Genomic DNA, 23,594 nt, shown 5'->3' with positions numbered 1-23,594 from the left:
GTGTCCAGTTCTGGGCACCACATTTCAGGAAGGATGTGGACAAATTGGAGAAAATCCAGAGAACAACAACAAAAATGATTAAAGATCTAGAAAGCATGACTTATAAGGGAAGATTGAAAAAATTGGGTTTGTTTAGTCTGGAAAAGAGAAGACTGAGAGGGGACATGGTCACAATTTTCAAATACATAAAAGGTGGTTACAAGGAGGAGGGGAAAAATTATTGTTCTTAACTGCTGAAGATAGGACAAGAAGCAATGGGCTTAAATTGCAGAAAGGGAGGTTTAGTTTGGACATTAGGAAAAACTTCTTAACTGTCAGGTGGTTCAGCACCACTGGAATAAATTGTTTAGGGAGGTTGTGGAATCTCCATCATTGGAGATTTTTAAGAGGAGGTTAAACACTTGTCAGGGATGGTCTAGATAGTACTTTAGTCCTGCCATGAGTGCAGGGGACTGGGCTAGGTGGCCTCTTAAAGTCCTTTCCAGTCCTATGATTCTGTGAAGTGGGGCTTTCATTGTTTCTGATTCCACTATGCTGAATTTACATAGGAGAGAGAGAGATAGCTGTGACATTCCCTCGTGTCTGGGCACACTGTACCGCCTAATATTAAGGAGTATCCATAATTCTTTATATGGTGTTAATACATACATTTCACAATATTAATCAGTGTGTCATTAGCTTTGAGAAAAAAACCTCCCTCTATACAATTTTATAATACAGTAATATTGTGTACAATTAGTTGATTCAGTTGCTTATCACTTGTTGTTCAGCCCCCCATCTTTATATACAAGTAAACCTTTGAAATGAATCCTTCTGAAAAGTAAAACGTAGACCAAGTTGCTTCTCTCCTGGTGGATGTAGACTCCATGCTATCTTCTTGTTAGTGTGATGTTTGCCTCCATCCCCTGTTAGCTTGCTGGGTCTGTTTATTGCTTATATGTAAATTGAGGTAAACACACATTTCTTCATTTAGAATAGAACTGATTAACAACTCCCCAAATACACCTGATTTACACACACATTATTGAAAATTCCAGCACATATTCAGAACTCTTAATGCCCATTGCATACATACATCACGCAAGAATATTAATGATAAATGAGCTATTAGTTTTCAGAGGATATCTTCCAAGACCTATTTTGTACAAAGATTATTACAATATTGTGTAGGGTGTGAATATAGGGATGCTTAGTATCATACCATTAAATTGCCCATTTTTGGTGACAGAACTTAGACTAGAGCATTCATTTCCTGAGTTCCAATCCAGTGTCCTAATCCTGAGACCCCAGAGCATTCTTGTCTTCCCCTCTGGCCTGACACACTTGAGTGTTAGGGGGCTTATTCCTTCACCCACTTACTTCCCTGGTCCTTCTCGCATGAACAGAGAGCAACAATACCCGAAGTCCAAAGGTGCAAACAATTCGATGTTTATTGGGGTGAACTTCCAGCAAGCATGATTCCAGTTTCCTTCCTTAGTATCCTCCTTCCCAGCTCTGACACCACAGAGCCTTACACCTGTGTCCCTGTTCCCATTCCTACCCTTAGCCAAACATGATTCCAACTTCCTTACTCCCATTCCCTGTTCCCATTTCCCCCTTTAGCAAAACATGATTCCAACTTCCTTACTCCCATTCCCTGTTCCCATTTCCCCCTTTAGCAAAACATGATTCCAATTTTCTTACTCCCATTCCCTGTTCCCATTTCCCCCTTTAGCAAAACAGGATTCCAATTTTCTTACCCCCATTCCCATCTCACACACCCACATGCCCACCCCCACCCACACCCCGTCACTTCCTCATTGACTACAGATTATATAGTAAAACTTGAGTTCTGCTTAGCTATACCTTAACCAATCATTTTCCTGAAATTTAACTAACCAATCCTAACATATTGTAACATGATTATGTAACCAATTATATCCCACCACCTCAATTAGTTTACACCCAGCAAAATTAATTATACAGCAGACAGGAACAATCACAGAACCAGACAGAGATTATACAGACAAACAACAGCAAAGTGGGAACTATAATGACAAAACAATACAGAAGTGAGGATTTCACATCCCAGCTATTGATAAGTGAGTTCTTGCCAGACAGGATGCTATCAAACTAAGTTTCCTTTTACATTTTCTAGGCACTTCCCTTCCTCTGGAGGTGATAGGAATACAATCCTGTCCTGATAGTGCCTAACAGCCCAATAGCACCTTATTTCAATGTGACCAGTTTGGAATGTGAGGATGTGACCGTTCGCTTCCCAGCTTATGGCTGCCTCTGCTGCTTAGCCAAAGGCCTGAGCCTAAGCACAGGGCCACAAACTGTCACAGTAAGAGAAGGCCCTTACACTGGCAGACAGTGGTTTTGATTCTTTCTTTCTTTTATACCTCTATCACTAGCCAAGTAATAAGAATACACCTAAATTCTTAGAGTATAGGCCTTTACAGACAGGCCTGAATATCTATATCCTAACACTCCACCCCTTTTTTTTCTTTTCCTTTTGGGATCCTCCTGCCCAGGTATCCCTGGAAAAGCATAGGACATATGGCGACACATTTCCTGATAGGGCCAGGCATCAAGGTGGAAGGTGTCGATATTCCATTTGTCCCACTGCCCCTTGTGTAGTATTGTGCCCTGCACCTTCTCTCATACGGGCATACCACACCTATTCCAATTAGTGTTCCAGACTTCCCATTAGAGTGGGCCTGAGAAGGTTGGGTCCGGGTTGTCTAGTACACTGCAGGGTTTGGAGGGCTTATTACATTCCTAATAGGTTATCTCCCTATGCAACGTAACACAAGTACAGTTAACAATACAAAATCCACAGCAACACCGAGTCCTGACCACTGCAGTATGGTCCAACATCCGAAACACCCCCAAAATACTGCCTCTCCTCCTTCGATGGGGTCACGATCTTGTGTCCAGTTGCTGGCAGTTGCAACAAGCTGCTCCTGCAAGTTTTGTATGCTTTTGTCCATATCACAAGTCCATTGAATGTTCACAGAGAAATGGGATATTGTCCAAACCAGCTTGACCACTTGGTATGGAATCAGGCAGTAAGCCCTGGCTTATTCACAGCAATAAGATTCACAGATCCATTTGTGCACCAAAGTCCATATAGCAGCATGTAGATGGGTGTAGTTTGGTTATGGGCTGGTGTAATTGTGCCCCCAGTAATATGTACATTCCCAGCAAAACACCTTATACACAGTACATCCAATTGTCCACCCCTTGCATAGGCCATTGATCCTGCTCCTCTATAGTCATAGGAGAGGGGCACATCCAAACATCTTCTATTGATTTACACTATTTTACACACCCCTCCATTAATTCCCAGTGAGCTCCTCCCCTTTTCATTATTTCCATAGGGCTTGTGGGGGCCACCTTAGTTGCCATTCCATTTCCAGGTACCACGGTAGCTATTACACAGGTGCTGGCCTCCTAGTTGAGAATTTGCATTCCCATACACATCTTCCCCCCCAGGGCCAGCCTTTGGAAGCCATCCCCCACCCACATCATGAGGTTTTCTGTTCATTAAAACACAACAATGCTAGCAACAAGACAAACACCACAGACAAACAACACAAAACATAGATCCATGGTATTCTGGGTTATTTTTCCCGCTGGCGCCAGCTTGCTTGTAGAGTGTCTGAAAAACAAAAGAAACAATTTCCTTCCCCATGGTGGGGACAGATTATTGCTTAATAATAATACCACTTTCTTTTACAAATGTCCTTGCTACTTGCAGGAAAAACAGAAGAATTACCTCCAACTGTCCTTATTTTGTTCTATAGTCAGGCTAGTGAATTACCCCACTCACTGGTCATTTATGAAATTCATGAGATGGTGTACCTCAGTTTCCCCTCTTGTACAACAGACCAAGTTTGCAATAGTTTCTCTGCTGTACCAAGTAAGTTTATTCTCAGGTAATAGCTGAGACACACCTTCAGATTTTAGCACTGTACACACACACACACCCCTTAAGGTTAACCTGTCCCCCTTATTTTCAGGCTTGACTTGTTTTTTTTTTTTCACCTCCCTTTCCTGAAGGGCCATAATCTGAGTCTTCTAGTAGCTTGTTTGCTGACCAGATGTATTGGTTATTTGCAGCTCCTTTGTGCCCATCAGCTAGGTAATTTGCATTTACACAGAGGATTACTAGCTTGCTTCTGGATCCAAAGCTGTTAGCAGCTCAGACACTGTCTTAAAAGGGAAGCATTTTACTTCCACCAGAGTTCTGATTACTTTCCACTTTCATCTCCTGCTCCAAAACACAGCGATCTGAAAAAGAAAGCACAACCTATTGTGGCTCCTTTTGGAGCCCTATTAGGATTTTAATGAAGTACCATGTTTTATTTGCATTTCTTTTACTCCTTTTCCAATATACACTGCACATGTCCTGGGAAAATGCAAATTCCTTCCATATAGTTTAACCTCCATAACATCATATTAGCCAAATTAATTTTACACAAGGTATAACTGCCTCCCCCATGCCTACAGAGTTTTCATGCAGAACCCACCAAAGCAACAATCTAATCCCCCAGAGCCATCCCAAGGCTCAGTGTTCCCATCATTCCTCCCCTTTTCCTTTTCTTTTACCTGTGCACACACACACAAAATTCTGTTTTGCCTAACATCCCTTGCACTGTGATTACTCTTTTTTACACAACTGTACCCCGATTACACTTCCATCTTGTACAACTAGACACAACCAGGGGCAGCCAAGTTAAGTTCCAAAAGAAACCTCTTCCATCCTTTAGTGATTTTGATTACATTACCCAATAGTCAAATAATTTTGCTCAGATTCTCTCTCTGCCTGCAGCAGTCCCTTATAGACCATTTCTGTGGGAAAAGGGCCCATTTTCCCTCAGAATAGCTGTAAAGGCTTCTGGGGACAGAAGCGTAGTGGTGGTAGTAGCCACTCTACCTGACCCCCTTGGAAAATTTAATGACCAAGCTTCCATCCAATGTGACTGCACAGAGTTGCACATACAGTTACATTTATATACCTGGGTTTTATCATTAAACAAAAACTTCCTTCTTGACATCTCACATAAGTATCCAAAGTACCCTCCATTAAAACTTCAGAAAAACAAAAGAGTGTGGAAAGGCAGGTTGCACTTTGAAACTTTTATTCTTTTTTTTCCTCTACTCCCCCAGGACCAAGTCTCAGATCCAGTCTCTAAAGGTGGCCTGTTAACTCTGCTTTTGACCTTAAACCCTTTTGTGCCAAATCATCTTTCACTACCCCTAACTAATTTACAACCCTTCAGCAGCCCTTGCTGAAGCAGCACCAAACTTGAAAGATTACTGGCAGCTTCCCATAATGCTGCCCTTACTTCAAACCTCTCAAGCAGACTGAAGTGCCTCTTTTCCCTGGGAGGCATTCAGTCCCCATGGGCAGGGACCTTCTTCCCCTACCCATATACCAAGGAGGGTGGGCTCCTCAGCCACCCCCCATACCTCTGGGTCCCCTAACACTTCCTCCATTTCCTTTTTAATCTTATCCCAGGTTGACCCCTGTACCTGGTATGGGCCCTGGTCCTCCCTTATCCATTTATCCAAAAAATCCTTTACCCTGGCTTGCCAGAACCCGCAACTACCATCACGAGAGTTCGCGATACCCCCTCCAAGCAGCTGCGCGGACTGTTGGGGAGGGGGACTTACAGGCTGCCACTCACCTATCCAATGCGATGCATCCGAGTCACCGGCACCAAGATGTTAGGGGGCTTATTCCTTCACCCACTTACTTCCCTGGTCCTTCTCGCATGAACAGAGAGCAACAATACCCGAAGTCCAAAGGTGCAAACAATTCGATGTTTATTGGGGTGAACTTCCAGCAAGCATGATTCCAGTTTCCTTCCTTAGTATCCTCCTTCCCAGCTCTGACACCACAGAGCCTTACACCTGTGTCCCTGTTCCCATTCCTACCCTTAGCCAAACATGATTCCAACTTCCTTACTCCCATTCCCTGTTCCCATTTCCCCCTTTAGCAAAACATGATTCCAACTTCCTTACTCCCATTCCCTGTTCCCATTTCCCCCTTTAGCTAAACATGATTCCAATTTTCTTACTCCCATTCCCTGTTCCCATTTCCCCCTTTAGCAAAACAGGATTCCAATTTTCTTACCCCCATTCCCATCTTACACACCCACATGCCCACCCCCACCCACACCCCGTCACTTCCTCATTGACTACAGATTATATAGTAAAACTTGAGTTCTGCTTAGCTATACCTTAACCAATCATTTTCCTGAAATTTAACTAACCAATCCTAACATATTGTAACATGATTATGTAACCAATTATATCCCACCACCTCAATTAGTTTACACCCAGCAAAATTAATTATACAGCAGACAGGAACAATCACAGAACCAGACAGAGATTATACAGACAAACAACAGCAAAGTGGGAACTATAATGACAAAACAATACAGAAGTGAGGATTTCACATCCCAGCTATTGATAAGTGAGTTCTTGCCAGACAGGATGCTATCAAACTAAGTTTCCTTTTACATTTTCTAGGCACTTCCCTTCCTCTGGAGGTGATAGGAATACAATCCTGTCCTGATAGTGCCTAACAGCCCAATAGCACCTTATTTCAATGTGACCAGTTTGGAATGTGAGGATGTGACCGTTCGCTTCCCAGCTTATGGCTGCCTCTGCTGCTTAGCCAAAGGCCTGAGCCTAAGCACAGGGCCACAAACTGTCACAGTAAGAGAAGGCCCTTACACTGGCAGACAGTGGTTTTGATTCTTTCTTTCTTTTATACCTCTATCACTAGCCAAGTAATAAGAATACACCTAAATTCTTAGAGTATAGGCCTTTACAGACAGGCCTGAATATCTATATCCTAACACTTAACATTAACATTAGCAAAGGTTATTTTTATGTGTTAATTAGTTTTCTTCAGATCCCTCTCTGCCATGCTAGATCTCCTTCCACTAACCTGGAGCTCATGCCCTCCTTCCCCTTGGGTTGGAAATTAACTGCTGTGTTAATGTCGATGGAATAAGGTGGCCCAAAGAGTCAAAGGTTTTAACAGAAATCTGTCACTGTAAAATACTGAACAGTTATACATGGTTTGGTTTGGGGTTTTGAGTGCAGAGACCTCAGCTTGCCTAGTCCCATCACAAACATGTTCGAAACTTCATGCCAAGGTTTGGAATATTTTTTGATTGGGATACACAAGGGAAAAAGAATCAGAAACAAAACATAAAGCATTTAAACTTAACTAGAGTAGTTCTACAACCCAAACTTAATCCAAACTTAGCAAAAGTCCCTTTTTCAGAGAGAGGCTAATAATCCTCCTTAGTGGAGAAGAAGGGGTTAGTTCTGTCACTGAATTTTGAGTTCGTTGTTGTCGTCAACAGTGTTTCTCAGCAGACAGACATAAAAAGGAGAGAGGAGGTTAGAAAAGATTGGGAAAATATGGCTTTTTTTATTGAGGTTCTCAGGACTCTTCAGCACCAGTTAGACTTAATTTCCAACACACCGATTTTGGTCTGTTAATTTAGGATTCATTTTTGTTTATAATTCATGACATCAACACAGTCCTTGCATCCTATCACTATGTTAAAAACTAATCCAGACTTTGTCTCCTTTTTGTACGTTGCTCTACCAACGTTAATTGTTACAGGTTATTGTGATGTTTTATGAACTTTCACCTACTTTCCAGCAATTGAGCTCACAACTGGAGTAGGCCTGCTCCACCCCGATTATTATAACAGCACTCAGTACTGTGTCTCTGAGGCTTGTTTCTACTATTAGTTTTTATTTGTTATTTACTGTAACTTGCACTGTTAGGTGACCCGATTCTGCTCGCTACTACAGTGCAACCTGCTTAGAGGACAGTAGTATCACATCAGATTTACATTTTCCTGCATCCATCTGGTTGTAGGAGGACTTACATCCACTCTCTCAAAGGTCCAGTATATGGAGAAAACACATAGGTAACAGCATTCAGCAAGGTACCAATAATTCTCAAGCTAATGACCTGTGATGAAGTGAGTAGTACCTTAAAAAATTACTAGTCTACAGGTATGATATTGTTTTAGATATGGTCTCCTGTCTGCCCTACAGGGCTAGGAATTGGATACTCTGCTAATTTTGCTTGTTTTGCTCTTCTTTCTTTAGATCACTAAGTTGTTGAAGGAGCTTGAAGATACTAAGAGGGAAATGGCTGCTATCTCTTCTAAAGCTGCATCTGCCTCGCCCCCTCCACTGCTCCCTGGGGCGGCTGCGATTCCGCCCCCTCCCCCGCCACTCCCTGGGGCGGCTGCAATTCCGCCCCCTCCCCCGCTGCTCCCTGGGGCGGCTGCGATCCCGCCCCCTCCCCCGCTCCCTGGGGCGGCTGCGATCCCGCCCCCTCCCCCGCCGCTCCCTGGGGCGGCTGGGATCCCGCCCCCTCCCCCGCCGCTCCCTGGGGCGGCTGGGATCCCGCCCCCTCCCCCGCCGCTCCCTGGGGCGGCTGGGATCCCGCCCCCTCCCCCGCCGCTCCCTGGGGCGGCTGGGATCCCGCCCCCTCCCCCGCCGCTCCCTGGGGCGGCTGCGATCCCGCCCCCTCCCCCGCCGCTCCCTGGGGCGGCTGCGATCCCGCCCCCTCCCCCGCCGCTCCCTGGGGCGGCTGGGATCCCGCCCCCTCCCCCGCCGCTCCCTGGAGGTCCTGGGATCCCGCCCCCTCCCCCGCCGCTCCCTGGAGGTCCTGGGATCCCGCCCCCTCCCCCGCCGCTCCCTGGAGGTCCTGGGATCCCACCTCCTCCTCCAGGAATGGGTGCCCCTCCTCCTCCACCCCCTGGGTTTGGGGGCTGGGGAGCCCCTGCAGCTCCAGCTCTCCCCTTTGGATTGGCTCCAAAGAAACCGTATAAGCCAGAAGTGCAACTGCGGAGACCTAACTGGTCTAAGGTAAGACCTGCTAACTGTCTTCCAGCGCCTTCCTATGTCAGGTGCTGTTGCCCACTCCATATTCTCTCCATCCTTTAGAAATGTGTGACTTTATCAGGGGTCCTCTGTGGTGCATGTGGGGAGGGGAGAGGAAACCACCTGAGGAACAGTGGTGCCTGGTGGCTAACGGAGGGCAAGAGCTTCTTTGTGGGTCAGGCCTCCCCTGCAATGTAGCAGTGTCATCACAGGAGTTGTGATGCCAAGGAACACACTGTTTCCTCTTTAGCCTGCAGCTGCTGATGAATGGACTCTGTGGTGTTTAATTTCATTTAATTTCACTTGTATTATTTATTGAATGTTTTCTGCCCTCTGCCTTGGAGGAAGTGTTTTGAAGGCAGCACCATAGTAACAGCCAATTTAATAATCACAACCTTTCTAAAATATGCAAGCAGTAGATAATTACCCTGCTCTAGAAAGCACTAGGCTGCTTTGTCATTTTAAATTAATTTTTTTCTCCTAGCTGTTTGGAGTTATTTTTTTTAACCGGGACAAAGACAATGAATGTGTATGTGAGCAGAATTGTTGCCCTGCAGACGTCTACCACAAGCAGGCAGCAAGTGTGCACAGCCCGGTCAAGCTGGCACCAGAGAGCCTGTGGGCATAGCAAGGAGGCTGACCTCCTCTTTCCTGCTGCATGGTTATTTCTTTTATTAGCACAGAGACGTTGCATGTAATAGCTCAGTGGGTTAATATACTAGCCTTCCACTTTGGAGGATCTGCATTCAAATCCTTTTCAGCCAGAACTGTAGCCAAGTTTGGTGGTTTCAGTGGTCATGTGTATGTATCACAAAATTGATGTGCAATTGAGCCCAATTGGCCTTATCTGCTCAGGAGAGGCCCAAAATTGGAATTGGCAAAGCAGTATGAGGATCCAGGACTGGAGTAGAAACAAGTCTGCTGCAGAACAGGATATAGGTGAATTGGCAGAGCTGTGTGCAATCCAAGGTCTGGGATATCCTGGTGTGCTACAGGCCAGGATTGGTGGAGCATTAGCAGAGCTGTGTGTAGGTAAAACAGTAAAAAATGTTGAACCTGTTTGCTCCTCGTCCACAATGTGGAAGTGTTGCTGGGGTTGTCCTTTTTCAGCTTTACGGCTTAATGTGCTGGTGCTGATAAAACAGGCAGAATTACTAGTAGAAACAGGTTTTCCGGTGATGATGGTGGTGTAGTAGTAATTGTATCAACTGCTTGTATTTTGATAGTGCCCTTACCGTTTCAGATGCTGTCTCACTTCCATAAGGACACAGTCTCTGACCTTAAGAGCTTACAATATAAGAAGTCAAGCAGCTTAAGATGAGTGGTGGAGAGGGATAAAACATACAGTCCAAATATGTGCTTTAAACTATCCCCACGGGCCTCTCAGTGTAATGTTAGTTATTTAACTTCTTGTAGAGAGGACACGGTAGAAGTAGCTCTTGAGAAGTGATTTGAATGAGAATGTAGAGGCTCTGAGGGGTCAGTTCAGGAGAAGAGTGACATGGAAGGTGGTGCTGTTGTAAAAGGGGTCACAAGGCTGGCATTGTTGTGGGAAGCAGTGTAATAAAGAGAAAAGAGCCCTCCAGCAAGAGGGACAGGGAGGTCTTTGAGGTTGAGATTAAGAAGACTGAATTTTGTTTGGTGGAAAAGAGAGGGCTAGTAGAAGGATTCAGTATGTGTAGGGGAGAGACATGGGAAGAATGACTGGCAAGGAAGATGATCTCAGCAGCTACATTTGGTGTGGGCTGGAGAGGTGAAATGTGGGTTTCAGAGGGACCGGAGAGAAGGAGATTGCAATCGCCAGGGCAGAAGATGGTGGTGACCAGGATGAGCATTTTAGCTGTGTGGCTAGAAAGGAAAGGTTATGAGGGTTATGGAGAAAGACCTGGCAAGATCTGTACATAACCTGGATGTGTGAGTTAAGGCAGGGGAGCTGTCAAAGATGACCCGCAGAATATGGGCCTCAGTAACAGGATGACTGTACTGTCAACAGTAAGACTAGAAAGCCTAGTGAGGGTTTTGGAGGAAAACTGAGGGGTTCATATTTAGCCATGTTTCATTTAAGTTTGATGGTAAGACATCCGGGGAGAGATGGACACAGACTGAGTTAAGGGGCTGGATGGAGGGAAGCAGGTAGGGTGGACAAGTTGATTTGTGAGTCATTTGTTCCAAGATGGTAGTTGAAACTGAGCAGAAAGATCACCCTGAGAGAATGTGTAAAGGGAGAAGAGGAGGGAGCCAAGGACAGAGGCCTGTGGGTCACCTGCAAAGAGTAAGAGGGGAGGATCTGGACCAACTGAAAGATGTTAAAGGAACAAACAGAGAGGTGGGATGAGATCTCCTGTAAGCTGTGTATATGTACACACAAATTTTGACTGTGCATCATGCTTTGCCTCCCCTACAGATTGTGGCTGAGGAGCTCTCCCAGGACTGTTTCTGGACCAAGGTGAAAGAAGATCGATTTGAGAATGATGAGCTCTTTGCCAAGCTAACACTCACCTTCTCTGCCCAGACTAAGTGTAAGTGCTGAGCGCAGTGTCACTCCAGCTTCTTCAGTCAGCACTGAAGAGTGAGAGGGATCTGGGAATGCATAGGGGGAACACTGAACTGCCTTCAGAAGGAGTACACTGGAGCTAGCTGCCAAGAGGCCATCTGCCGTGTAGTGGGAGGGAAGTTAGGCAAGGAGGACTTCTCAGTTGACATTTGAATGCCTTCATAGGCCAGTCTTTTCGTAGTGATTTTGTGATCTTTTTCTTTGGCATCTGAGTACTGTGCTGGAATGGGAACATGTGAGGTAGGAGAAGTCCATTCTAGTATGTGGTATTGTCCACTTGGTCTAACTTTCTTTTCCCCTCTCCTCTCCCCGCCCTGCTTCCTGTTCTGTGGATTCATCGGGCCGTTACCTGCAGCCTCCAAGGGTGAGTAGCATCAACCTGTCTGAGACTGCTTTGGGAGACTTTACCATCTGAAAAGCAATTTTGCTGAGGGGAGGAAGTGATTACTGCTTAATGAAAAAAGAAAAGGAGTACTTGTGGCACCCTAGAGACTAACCAATTTATTTGAGCATAAGCTTTCGTGAGCTACATCTCACTTTAGCTCACGAAAGCTTATGCTCAAATATATTGGTTAGTCTCTAAGGTGCCACAAGTACTCCTTTTCTTTTTGCGAATACAGACTAACACGGCTGTTACTCTGAAACCTGCTCAATGAAAAGGATCCTTAGGATGGGGTGACTAGCCTGGAGGAGGGAACCTCAAAAAGAGGATGCTGGAAGTGGTTTCCTCCCACTAGCAGGCCTTTCCCCTCTTACTGCAATAGTATTAGTGATGGTTCCTGAGCGTTTGATTTACTCATTGAATACAGCTGAAATTCTCATACTCTCCCCCAAGTATGTGTCGGGGTCCTCCATGAGCCCCAGGCTCCCTTTCCCTCCGCTCTCATCCTTTTAAAGGAGTTGAGAACAGGATGCATAAATTTTGCCCCCACCTCCATTTTCTGTCTAGTACAGCAGTGATGGTACTGTTTTATGTAGTTAGAGGGTTCCCCCACCATGAGTTCCTTGTCTAACTGATGCAGCACTCACCTAACTCCAGGTGTTTTCCAACTATGTCCTCTCTGAAGCTTTACCCTGAACTTAGTCTCCTTGTTTGTTCTGGGCCTTTGCTCTCCCCTCCCTGCAACACCTTCTCTGTATTGAGGGGTGAAGCCACACCCACCCACACCCCTACCAGTGTCATGGGTTCCTTGTTTGTAAGGGTGAAATTTTGCTCTTCTTCCTCCTCCTCTTTGGGCTTCTTGTCTGTAGTTGGGGTGCCAGATCCCCTTCTGAAGTGTGGGATGAAGCTTTTCACCTACCTTTGTCTGTAGTGCAGGGTCCCTGCCTGGATGGGGTGCAGTGTGTGAAAGGGTTTGTCATGTTGCAGATCGAGATTGCAGCTTGGCTGATAAATTGGCTGCCTCATCTCCTCTCTGCTTTTTTGTTTTATTTAGATGTTCATCTCGACCCCTGATGAGTGAAGCTAATAAGCACAGCTTAAAACCCTCTGTCCCTCTCCCCTTCCCCAGCAGAATTAGCATATTTATAGACAGTATAATTTTTCCTCTTTAGCTGATCTGATGATGCCAGGCTGCACTTTTAATTTGTTTCAATATGAAGCTTGACAGGCTGCTAGGCGCCTCTGGCAGCTTTCAGGAAGTGACTCACACATTTGCATAACAGAAAAGTTCCCGCAGTGCTGCAATCAGACCCTATCCAACCTCGTTGGCTGCTCACAGGAGACTTGGGCAGACTCAGGATGCTGCCTACTGCTGGCATGCCACTCTCAAATGTTCTCCCTTCGTTCCCCCCTAAGCAGCTGCATGAGCTGAGCACAACTTTCACAGCTACTCTTACGAAAGCATCTGGGCAGTCATGGTCCCAAATGGGTGAAAACCTTGCACAGGTTTGGAGTAACTGCCTTGAAGGAGGCGATGAGGAAGCTCCCCTCCCTTCCCTAAGAGGTACCCTCACCAGTTGATAGGGTAGAGAAAGGGCCACTCTTTCCTGTCATTGATGCTCTTCTAATGCCACATGGCCAGGATTATGTCCCACCTAGGGAAAGGGCAGATAATCCTCCCAGGATTGCTTATTGTTTCTGTCAGAGGAAGGAACAGCAACACTTGGTGGGGGAGGGTGGCAGTGGACTGCTGGAGTCCATTGGTGTTGTGTCATGCTTTCCTTGATCTTCTCTCTCCCCCAGATGATTGTCTCTCAAAGCCTTGCGTTGACCTGGGTGATACTGGCTCTTTATGCTTTCTCTGCAGTTGAATGGATTAGTGTTAGCCTTGTGCTGGCCGACAGGCTGCTCTCTCATCGTTATGATTACCACGGAGTGCATTCTGGGCAGAGGGAGGAGGGTTTGGTTGTTGTATGAATCTTCCCCAGTTGTGCTTGTGGATCTCTATTAGCCCATTTTCCCAAACTCTCACTGCCACCCCTGTGGGTTCCAGCCTCATTTTCACATGGGTTTTGTCTGGTAACTGCAGGCATTTAGGTGGCAGGCTCGCAGATTCTGTACTCCCAGTGGCAATCACTCCTTCCCTTTCTATCTCCTAAGCACTCTTTCCCTGACTGAGCCGCTCTCTTGTACAGAAACCCCCCCTGCCTTTTAGGAAGGATTCCTAGACTCTTCTGTTGAAAGGGTCTGACCCTCTTTCACCAGTGGCCTCAGAGCTCTTTTAGAAATGATCTGAAATCAGCAGGGACACTCCCTCCCCTCCTTAAGTAGTTGTTGTAATGAGACTTCTCAGTTCCTCTGTTTCTAGCATTCAGGGCTTGTCATGTCAGGAAACAATTGTATCTCTAGTCTTTTAAGTCAGAGTCTGACGTTTAGGGAAGGTTGGGAGCCCACTGCCTCAAAAGCAGTGCGTAGGTCAGTCTTGACAAGCAAATACCTATGACCTGTGCTGAGGTCATAACCTAGGCTCTGCTATGCAATCAGATGGTCCAGCATGCAGGGAAACCCAAGTGCAGGGCTAAAGTGCAGCCCGTGGAGCTCTTTGCTGTACCCAGCTCCTGCCACCATACAGAGCCACAGTCTGCTCAGATCACAATTCCACCATACTCTCTTGATTCAGCGGTGTGGCCATTGGTGCCTGACTCTCCTTCTCTATGAAAGATGAGGCCATGTGCAGCATGCTTTCTAGTGACAATTCAGTGCAGCTCTCTAGCTTCTATTCAGTTTTCCCATGTTTGGGCAAATTTGGTGACTCTGTGCACAAGGGACCCACTGTAAATCAGAGGTTTGAAGTGCTGTTTTTAAGTACCAGTGGATGGTGCCCATGAGAGCCTCAGTATGCTCTTCATGCTGAACAGCTAGAATCAGGCCAACCCCAGGTATCTGTGATTTCGGGAAGAGTGAAGGGTGATCAACTGTTGAATCTGGGCAGTGTTAGCACAGCTGGTGCTGTATCGTGCAGTGTTAACAGTAAAAGGCAGGTTGTACAGTGCTGATGGAAAGCCTGAATGAGGCCCCAGGGTAGTGACTGGGGAAGGGTAGCTGCCTTTCTCACTAGGGTGGGCACTGTCTGAAGATAGTTCAAGCTGAAACATTGGGTTACTTAGCAGGGGACTGTAGTGATGAAAAGGGGTTTGGTGGTCTAGTGTCCCTGTCTCAAGGACTTCTGCTGTCTTGTGGAAATGCTCACTCTGAGTGACAGCCTGTACTCTGCATCTTCCAGTTCCTACTTGCGAAGTTGGGGATTTGTCCTCTGGGGAGCGGAAACTAAATGGCTGAGGTGGGTAGCTTGAGTAAACTATGCGTGAAAGAGTTACTACTCCCCACTTTTCTAACTGTGCTGAATGAATGCTGTGAAGGCTGCAACATCTCTATTAGACATTAAAGCTCCCCAAAGAGGCACCTCACACACTACTCCACAGGTAGACTCCACTTTAATATGAGCAGGGCACTCTTTAATTTTTAACTGGCTTTCAATTAAAACTACACAGCTGCACTTAGTTCTGTTTAATGGGTTTGGCAGTAGGCTGTGCCCTGCCCTCTGAAAGGTACAAACTGCACTTGGCCATCTCCCCCCGCCACCGCACTTGCCTGTGAAATATTTAACTCTGCTCTTCCTTTCAGCGGCCACACTTTTCTTTCAAAGTTTAATCATTTTCACCCAGAGGGTAAAGAAGAATTTCTCCTCTGTATGTGAAAGGAGACTTGGAATGAGATGTCAGCAGAATGGCTTTTCCTTTCCTCTTTCCCCTTTTCTCTCTTCTTTCCATGCTTCAGTGACTCCGGCTTTCCCTGATTTGTATTTCAATTAGTCAGTCAGACAGCTGATGACAGTTCAATTATTTAAATACTGGGGGTCTTGTTTTTAATATCTCTCTCAGGGAGGTGAGTGGTTTGGCAGGAAGAGTGATGGCTGAGCTGGCCAACCAGCATGCTTGTACCCACTGACACTTGCCATCCATTCCTGGTGTGCCTGTCACTGTTAATCAGAGAGGTGACAGTGTGCTGAACATGCATAGGCTACCTTATCAGAGCTTGGGATCTGGGCCCCAGTGGACCTTCTATCAACTTTTCTAATCCCATGCTTCATTTTTGCAACTTCCCCACTCTGGTTGGCAGCCCATACTAATTGAAATATGGTGCACGCAGAATAGGGTGAATGGAAGGGGCTCCCCCTCAGAAAGTTTGCAGAGGTTTGTACAGTGTTTAGTGTGCATTAACTGGCACTCATCCCAGTGGCTGGCATCTCTCCTTTCCTTTCTCCTGCTCTCACAGGTGGATGCTGAAGCTCTCTTCCCCATCTCACTGAGTGCTCAATGCAGAATATCTTTCTGATAACTGTTTAATATTTATGGAGCTAAAAGCAAATGGAAGGCAAAGCACTCTCCTCTGTCTGTACCAAGGCAGGTTCTTCTCCTCAGAGACTCCCAGCCTGTGAAAATTTCACAAGCTTGAACTGTGAGGTTGCTCATGATAAATCAGTTGCTTTCTCAGCTGACTCCAGAATGAACTGAAACACAAATGGAATGCTGAGGGTAGCAGTGTCCTGGGGTCAGCCTCACTCCTCCCTTTGGGCTCTCATAATTTTGTGTTGGGACGTCACAATTCCTTGGAGCTGCACAGTGTGATAGAAGAGGTGGTGCAGAGCCAGGAAGCCGATGTGTGTGGGAGACAGCTCCTGTCTAAGAGTGTTGAGTGATGTTTCCTTGCCCTCCCTCTTCCCGGAGCTCCAATTCCCATCTATTACAGGGAATTTGCCTCTGTTTTGAGTAGAGGGTTTGTAGCTGTGCTCCGTCCTAACAGTTATTGTTGCAACAGCATGTGAACATAGGCGATATGCAAACAGGAAGCACTTGCTAGATGCCTTGGCAGGACTATTAACGCTGATCCCAGGGTACTCCTTTGCCCCTCTCCCAAAAAAGAGAATGGGTTTTTTCTTTGCAAATAAAACGGATACAAAATTCAGTGAGAGGTTCTGACAGGAGGAGGTTAATGTATCCTGGCTGGGGTGAAATTACTGAAGCTGAGAGGTGTTCAGGAGCTTACATTAGGATTGTGCTTCTCAGTCCTGGGCATACTTCCATGTCAGTAGTTGTAGGAGAGCTCTCTTTACTGCAGGTAACTGCAGAATACAGCCTTCTGAATGTCTGTTCTCCTACAGATCAGGGTCTATGTGCTGTGCAGGTTTCACTGCCACTCTGGAGCTGTTCCTGAAGTCCATTACCAACAATGGTCTGCGCCATACAGGAACCTGGTACCATGGAATCTGCTTCCAGTGTGGCACAGCATTCATAGCTCTAAGCCCCTGTAAACAGAAGCTATTTGGGGTGTTGTTAAATGCAGAAACTGAACTGTTTTTTTTTTTCACCGTAACAGTGACACTTGCAATATCAACCATGCAATCTCCACCCTTAAATAAAAAAAATACCTATCCTAAGCAGAGTCTTTCCTTTTACCTGAAAGGTGAGAGAAGCCAGAGACTCCAAGAAGTCCACTAGAGACTTTGCTGTTGCTCATCTCTTCTATATACTACAACTATGGGCAGCGGTTCAAAACGTGAAGAGACACAGTTTCTTAATAAAACCCTTTGGAGGCAGCTGCTGCCCATGTATCCTGAACCATGCTGCTCACAAATCTCTTCAACTTTGGATTCAAATTTTCCTGGGATGTTTTGTGTTCTAATTAGTCCCTTTTGCTCTCTGTCTGAGCAATGGAATACCGGGGAAGCGGAGAGGGAAGGCCCTTTGGATTGTAGGGTTCTGTGTACTCTCCCCTCCTCAAGGTAAAGTAGGGGTTGTGGATGGGATGCTGATGCCACTTTCCCAAAGTGAGACAAACTCAATCCCTGAGCATTAATATTTCAGGTCACTCCCATCTCATTGGTCACACCGCTGTGGTAAAAGCCCTGCCAGCCCCATCACCAAAGCTGGTAATTGCGAACACATGTAAGCACAATCCACCTTTGTGAAAACCTGCCGAAAAATTAATGTGTTTGGGGAGTGCTGGTGCTTGCTGTTGCTGAACGCAAAAGCTGTGGCTCACGCTTCAGTACCTGCCGTGCAGCTCAGCTCTTATTGGCAGGTGGGGGAAAGGGAGAGCCCTTGTCCTTGTCCTTCTGTTTGGATCGCATTGTTTACTTTGTCTGATCTGACATACCGTGGCCACCAGCCCAGCAGAGGAAGGCCTTTAATCTCTGTGTGTGCACGTATGTGGGGGGTGAATTAGCCCACCCATTAGTGCAGGTGTCAAGTGGGGTCAGACACCTATGAGCAAACCACTTCTGTTTAAGTGTAGTTTTGAGTGGACCCTTTGTGATCCTCTTCAGGCTGAGTGTGAATGACACTGTACTGCTCCAATTGTAGCTCTGGCATGAGGATTCAATAATAATCCTACTGGTTCTTTTAAAGGAAAACAAAACTGGTCTAGAGAGGCTTGAAGAATGCCCCTTCTCTATCCATAGCCAGGGCAGTTTCAGGTCATTTTTTTAAATAGTGAAACCAGCATGCAATCATAAGTAAAGAAAGATTTGTTTGAGGCAGCCCCTGTGAGCCCATCCCTTCCACTCTACTGGCCTTCACTGGCTTCATCAGTGTCCCTTTCCTTCATTTCTGCTTCTCCAGTACTTCATTCTTTGTAAATGTCTCTCTCCAATGCTCTCTTGCTCTTGATTATCATGCACATTGTGTAGAGAGTTGTCACTTTGGATGGGCTATTACCAGCAGGAGAGTGAGTTTGTGTGTGGGGGGGTGGAGGGTGAGAAAACCTGGATTTGTGCTGGAAATGGCCTAACTTGATGATCACTTTAGATAAGCTATTACCAGCAGGACAGTGGGGTGGGAGGAGGTATTATTTCATATTCTCTGTGTGTATATAAAGTCTGCTGCAGTTTCCACGATATGCATCCGATGAAGTGAGCTGTAGCTCACGAAAGCTCATGCTCAAATAAATTGGTTAGTCTCTAAGGTGCCACAAGTACTCCTTTTCTTTTTGCGAATACAGACTAACACGGCTGTTACTCTGAAACCTCTTGCTCTTTCTTTCTCATGTGGCTTTTCTGCCTGTCTCCTCACCATGATTTCTCCTCCCTGCTCTTCCTTTGCCCTCTTGGGTTGGGAGGCTATCATGCATGCCTTGGTCATTTCCCACATGTGGGTGACAAGTGTTTTAGAGGGAAAATTTGTGGGTGTCACCCTGCAGATGTGGGTTCGTCTGCCAGGAGGAGTGAGACTTGAGTTAAAGGAGTTTATTTCCAACTGTTTAACAGACCCCAAACACTGGAGACATGTGGTCTGGATTCCATTTCCAGGGCCATCTCCATGCTGTAAGGATGGGGGCTTGAGAAGACAAGCTTTGTATCTGTCTGCCCTTCATTCAAGCACTTCTGTCTCTGAAGCAGTCATTGAACCCTTGCTCTGCTCTCCCAAATTTTGTGTATAGATGGGCCCTGAAGGTATTGACTGGGAGGGGGTCGGTATTCTGCGGGCCCTGTGGTGGATCCTGTTGGCTCTGCAGGGCTAGAGCAACTGGCTGTGAACAGCTGCTGCAGAGCTCCGTGGGAACTAGGAGCAGCATGCTTGTTTTGCACAGCTTGAATATGCACAGACATTGTCAGTACTGTGGAAGACTGTGTTTCTGTGTGTGGGGAAGTTTTTCGGATCACCAGGGTTTCCTCAGCTTCCATTATTTGCTTCATTGCCTGTCAAACACAACTCCTGCCCCCACGCTAGACAGCACACACACCATTACACTTGCTTGTCTGAACAGCACTACATCATGTTACCTCAGATAATAAAAATCTACCTGAATCTTTGTGCCTGCCCTGCTCTTGTGCGGCCTGTGTATTGCCTGCTGCTTTGTCTGTCTTCGAGCCAGACAGTTATGGCCTTGGTCTCCCTAGTTTTTCTACCCTTTTCCTCTTCTTCAAGAGGGTCAAATGCTTGTCTCTGAACAGACATTTACTTCTGGGAGCTTTATTATTCCATCACCAGACTCAGCTCTGATTCAGACAGGTTCATGCTGCTGCAAAGGTCACAGGGGAAGGAGAACTCCCAGCCTTTCTTCCTCTTCTGCCCTAATTACCCTCTGAGGAGCTGCAGCTCTTTAGAGCTCCACAAAAGCCACCTCAACCCAGTGCTCTCACTGGGAACACTTCAACCAGAAAAAAAGTTAGACCATGCTTAGAGTATTGAGATTTACTAATTTTCCTTGTCATCTGTGCTCATTATCAGTGTTACTGCACTGAAAGGGAGACTGCTAAGCTTGACCAAAACCAGGGATAAACCCCCAAGTCACTGCTGAATTTCCCTCTCACCAAGGGCTGTGTGTGCAGGGGAGAGTATTTAGCACCCCATGTTCCTCTCACCCACTACCCAGCCTGGAAGGGAGAAAGACATGGTCCCCCTAAACTCCCCCCATCCCTGCTCCCCATATTAAAATCAGAGCTTGTTGAGACGGGGGGTTTGTCTCTCAGCCCAGACCCCCACTAACCAATTTCTGTATGTGTGGGGGCAGAGGGCCCCAACGCAAAAGGGATGTTTTAGTAGTACTCTGGTTCTCTCTTCACTCCAAATCCCACTTTTCTGTAAGGCTGAAAGTACAAGCTATTCAATGTACCTGATATAGTTTTTCTAACAGAAAGTGGGCACTGAACCATAGCTGTTGCCAGAAGAACCTCTGGGTCCCATGGGGGAGATGATGTGGAGATAGGTCCAAATAGTCTAGGAAAACTTCAACTAAAAAATAGAAAAAACTTATTTTCTAGTCAGTCTAGACTGGCTAAAAGGGAAAGAGCTTTGTAACCTGTTATCTACTGTTCTCTTAGCCCAGGAACTCCTTCTCCCAGTGGAAGGAGTGTTACATAAAATTGCCTCCACCCCAGAACTGTTTCTAGAAACAAGTCCTTCTGCTAAAAATGAACTGTAAAATGAAGATGCCAAACAACAAGACTGGCAGCTCCTCAGGGTAAGGACCTTGTTCTGTACAGGGTTAGGCATTTCTTCAGCTGCCAAAGAAAATCCACAGAAACTACCTTGAGAAAATGTTCGAGTTGCCCTATTAAGCGTTCAGGTGTAAGGAAATGCCAGTGCCAGAGTCACTCATGCTATCTACCTAGACAAATTGGAGGATTGGGCCAAAAGAAATTTGATGAGGTTCACCAAGGGCAAGTGCAGAGTCCTGCACTTAGGACGGAAGAATCCCATGCCCTGCTACAATCTAGGGACCAAGTGGCTAGGCAGCAGTTCTGCAGAAAAGAACCTAGGGGTTACAGTGAACGAGAAGCTGGATATGAGTCAACAGTGTGCCCTTGTTGCCAAGAAGGCTAACAGCATTTTGGGCGGTATAAGTAGGAGCATTGCCTGCAGATTGAGGAACGTGATCATTCCCCTCTATTGAGCATTGATGAGGCCTCATCTGCAGTACTGTGTCCAGTTTTGGGCCCCACACTACAAGAAGGATGTGGAAAAATTGGAAAGAGTGCGACAGAGGGCAACAAAAATGATTAAGGGGCTGGAGCACATGATTTATGAGAAGAGGCTGAGGGAACTGGGCTTGTTTAGTCTGCAGAAGAGAAGAATGAGGGGGGATTTGATAGCTGCTTTCAACTACCTGAAAGAGGTTTCCAAAGAGGATGGATCTAGACTGTTCGCAGTGGTGGCAGATGACAGAACAAGGAGCAGTGGTCTCAAGTTGCAGTGCAGGAGGTTTAGGTTGGATTTTAGGAAAAACTTTTTCACTAGGAGGGTGGTGAAGCACTGGAATGCGTTACCTAGGGAGGTGGTGGAATCTCCTTCCTTAGAGATTTTTAAGGTCAGGCTTGACAAAGCCCTGGCTGGGATGATTTAGTTGGAGATTGGCCCTGCTTTGAGCAGGGGGTTGGACTAGGTCCCTTCCAACCTTGATATTCTATGATTCTATTAATTCCATACTGATATGACTTCAATGCACTCTTATTATTGGGGCCCTGATCAGGGCGTGGGAGAGAGACCTATAGCACATAGTTGTATGGCTCAGACCAGCTATCCATCTAATCTAGGGTTTTGCCTTTGGGAGTGGCTGATACCTAATGTTTCAGAGGAAAGTGACACCCCTTCTCCTTGCCCAGAATGCACACTCACATGCAGAGAAATTGAGCCTGGAACCAGGCTAACAATTCATTCCCAGCATGGCTAGTGGAACCTATTTCAGCTCTCCTCACCTTCCTCATTTCAACCAGCAGATGGCGCCCAGAGCATATCATACCTCAGAAATAATCAGGGAACACTAAAGCAGCCCTGTACAGCTTTGATTTGGTTTTAGCTGTTCCTGATGCAAACTGTCCAGATGAGTTGCTTAATTTGGTAAATGCTCAGCAAAATGATGTTCTCTGAAGGGTGACAGAGCTGGACAGGCCCCATTAGGTCACCTACTCAGTCTCATGGGCACTAATGGAGGAACGGGGGCGGGGCAGGGACGGATAGCTCAGTGGTTTGAGCATTGACCTGCTAAACCCAGGGTTGTGAGTGCAATCCTTGAGGGGGCCATTTAGGGATCTGGGGCAAAAATTGGGGCTTGGTCCTGCTTTGAGCAGGGGGTTGGAATAGATGACCTCCTGAGGTCCCTTCCAACCCTGATATTCTATGAGTGGTTGCTACAGCACATTTTCTGGGGCTTTCTTTGATCTATGTTGAAATGTGTCAAGGGACAAGGTCTCCAGCCTTTCCTTTGGAGATGGTTTCGCAGACCGTTGAAGGAGTGGCTGGCTGATGGCCAGCCTTAATTTCATCCCATCTCTGCTAGTTACACCCTGTATGCCACCCTAAATAATCCCTCCTCCCTCGCTGGGTTAGCCCCCCTGCCACGTTCTGCATATCATCCGAAGCAGTTCCCCTCCCTCTTCAGAGTTAACACCCTTCTGATGTTCCTGGGCCTTTAGTAGCTCTCTAACCAGGTTATGCAGAGTGAACTCATTTAAGCTGCATCTAAGGAGACCCCACGCTTCCCTTGCCATTGGCATGAGGAGTGGGGAGTGTAGCTTGCAATACACTGACAGAGGTAGGAAAGACTGAGCTTGTATTTTAATCACTAGCCCATGTACAACTCCTCAGTCACCTATGCTGGTGCTGTCTCTTTACTTGCAGAATTCAGGTAGAGGGGAGATCTCTGAGATTCTCCATTGTACCCAGCTCCTTTACATTGCTCTTGCAGAATACAGGCGTAGAATTGACTCCTGTGGTATATTTACTTTGTGTGCCCTGCATCGTAGCCCCTGGTATAGGGAGTGTGTTGAAGGCAGGCCAAGGGACAGATGTGCGGCATAGCCAGACTGTTACTGCATTCTCTTTTACTTCGCGTACTGGGCAGGGCTGAGAATATGGAGAGTGAAAAGGTGTCTTAAAGCCATTTTTGCCTCCTCCATTCTTGTGCTGAGTGTATGAACCAAGTAACAGTTAACAAACCCACTGGGTGTAATCTCACTACCTCTCTCCTCTCTCCTCAGTGGCCAGCACAGGATCATTCCTTACAGTTCTTTTGCCAGGGCCTGCCATTTTTCCATTGGGATGAGAGTTCTGCTGCTTAACAGTTCTCCCCACTTTGAAAAGATTCTATTATTCAGCCTGTGTTTGCTTTCCTGTTGTCTGCTGTTACTCCTAGTTTACACCCCTATGATCCACCACAATCAGTTCCTCTCCTTCCTTTTAG

The 23,594-nt window shown here is 46.3% G+C and overlaps 1 protein-coding gene across 1 annotated transcript in view; it reads left to right on the top strand.

The window, feature by feature from the left end:
• The window catches only part of DIAPH1 (diaphanous related formin 1), a 164,937-nt gene that overhangs the window by 87,027 nt on the left and 54,316 nt on the right, over positions 1-23,594 (top strand). Inside the window, exons 16-18 of the mRNA XM_075131417.1 lie at positions 8,137-8,904; positions 11,324-11,438; positions 11,829-11,837. Coding sequence (XP_074987518.1) covers positions 8,137-8,904; positions 11,324-11,438; positions 11,829-11,837 — 892 coding nt within the window. The remainder of the gene's footprint in view (positions 1-8,136; positions 8,905-11,323; positions 11,439-11,828; positions 11,838-23,594) is intronic.

This window comes from Caretta caretta, chromosome 8 (genome assembly GCF_965140235.1).
Source record: "Caretta caretta isolate rCarCar2 chromosome 8, rCarCar1.hap1, whole genome shotgun sequence".
NCBI classification, from domain to species: Eukaryota; Metazoa; Chordata; order Testudines; family Cheloniidae; genus Caretta; species Caretta caretta.
This window is presented reverse-complemented; position numbering and strand designations above follow the sequence as displayed.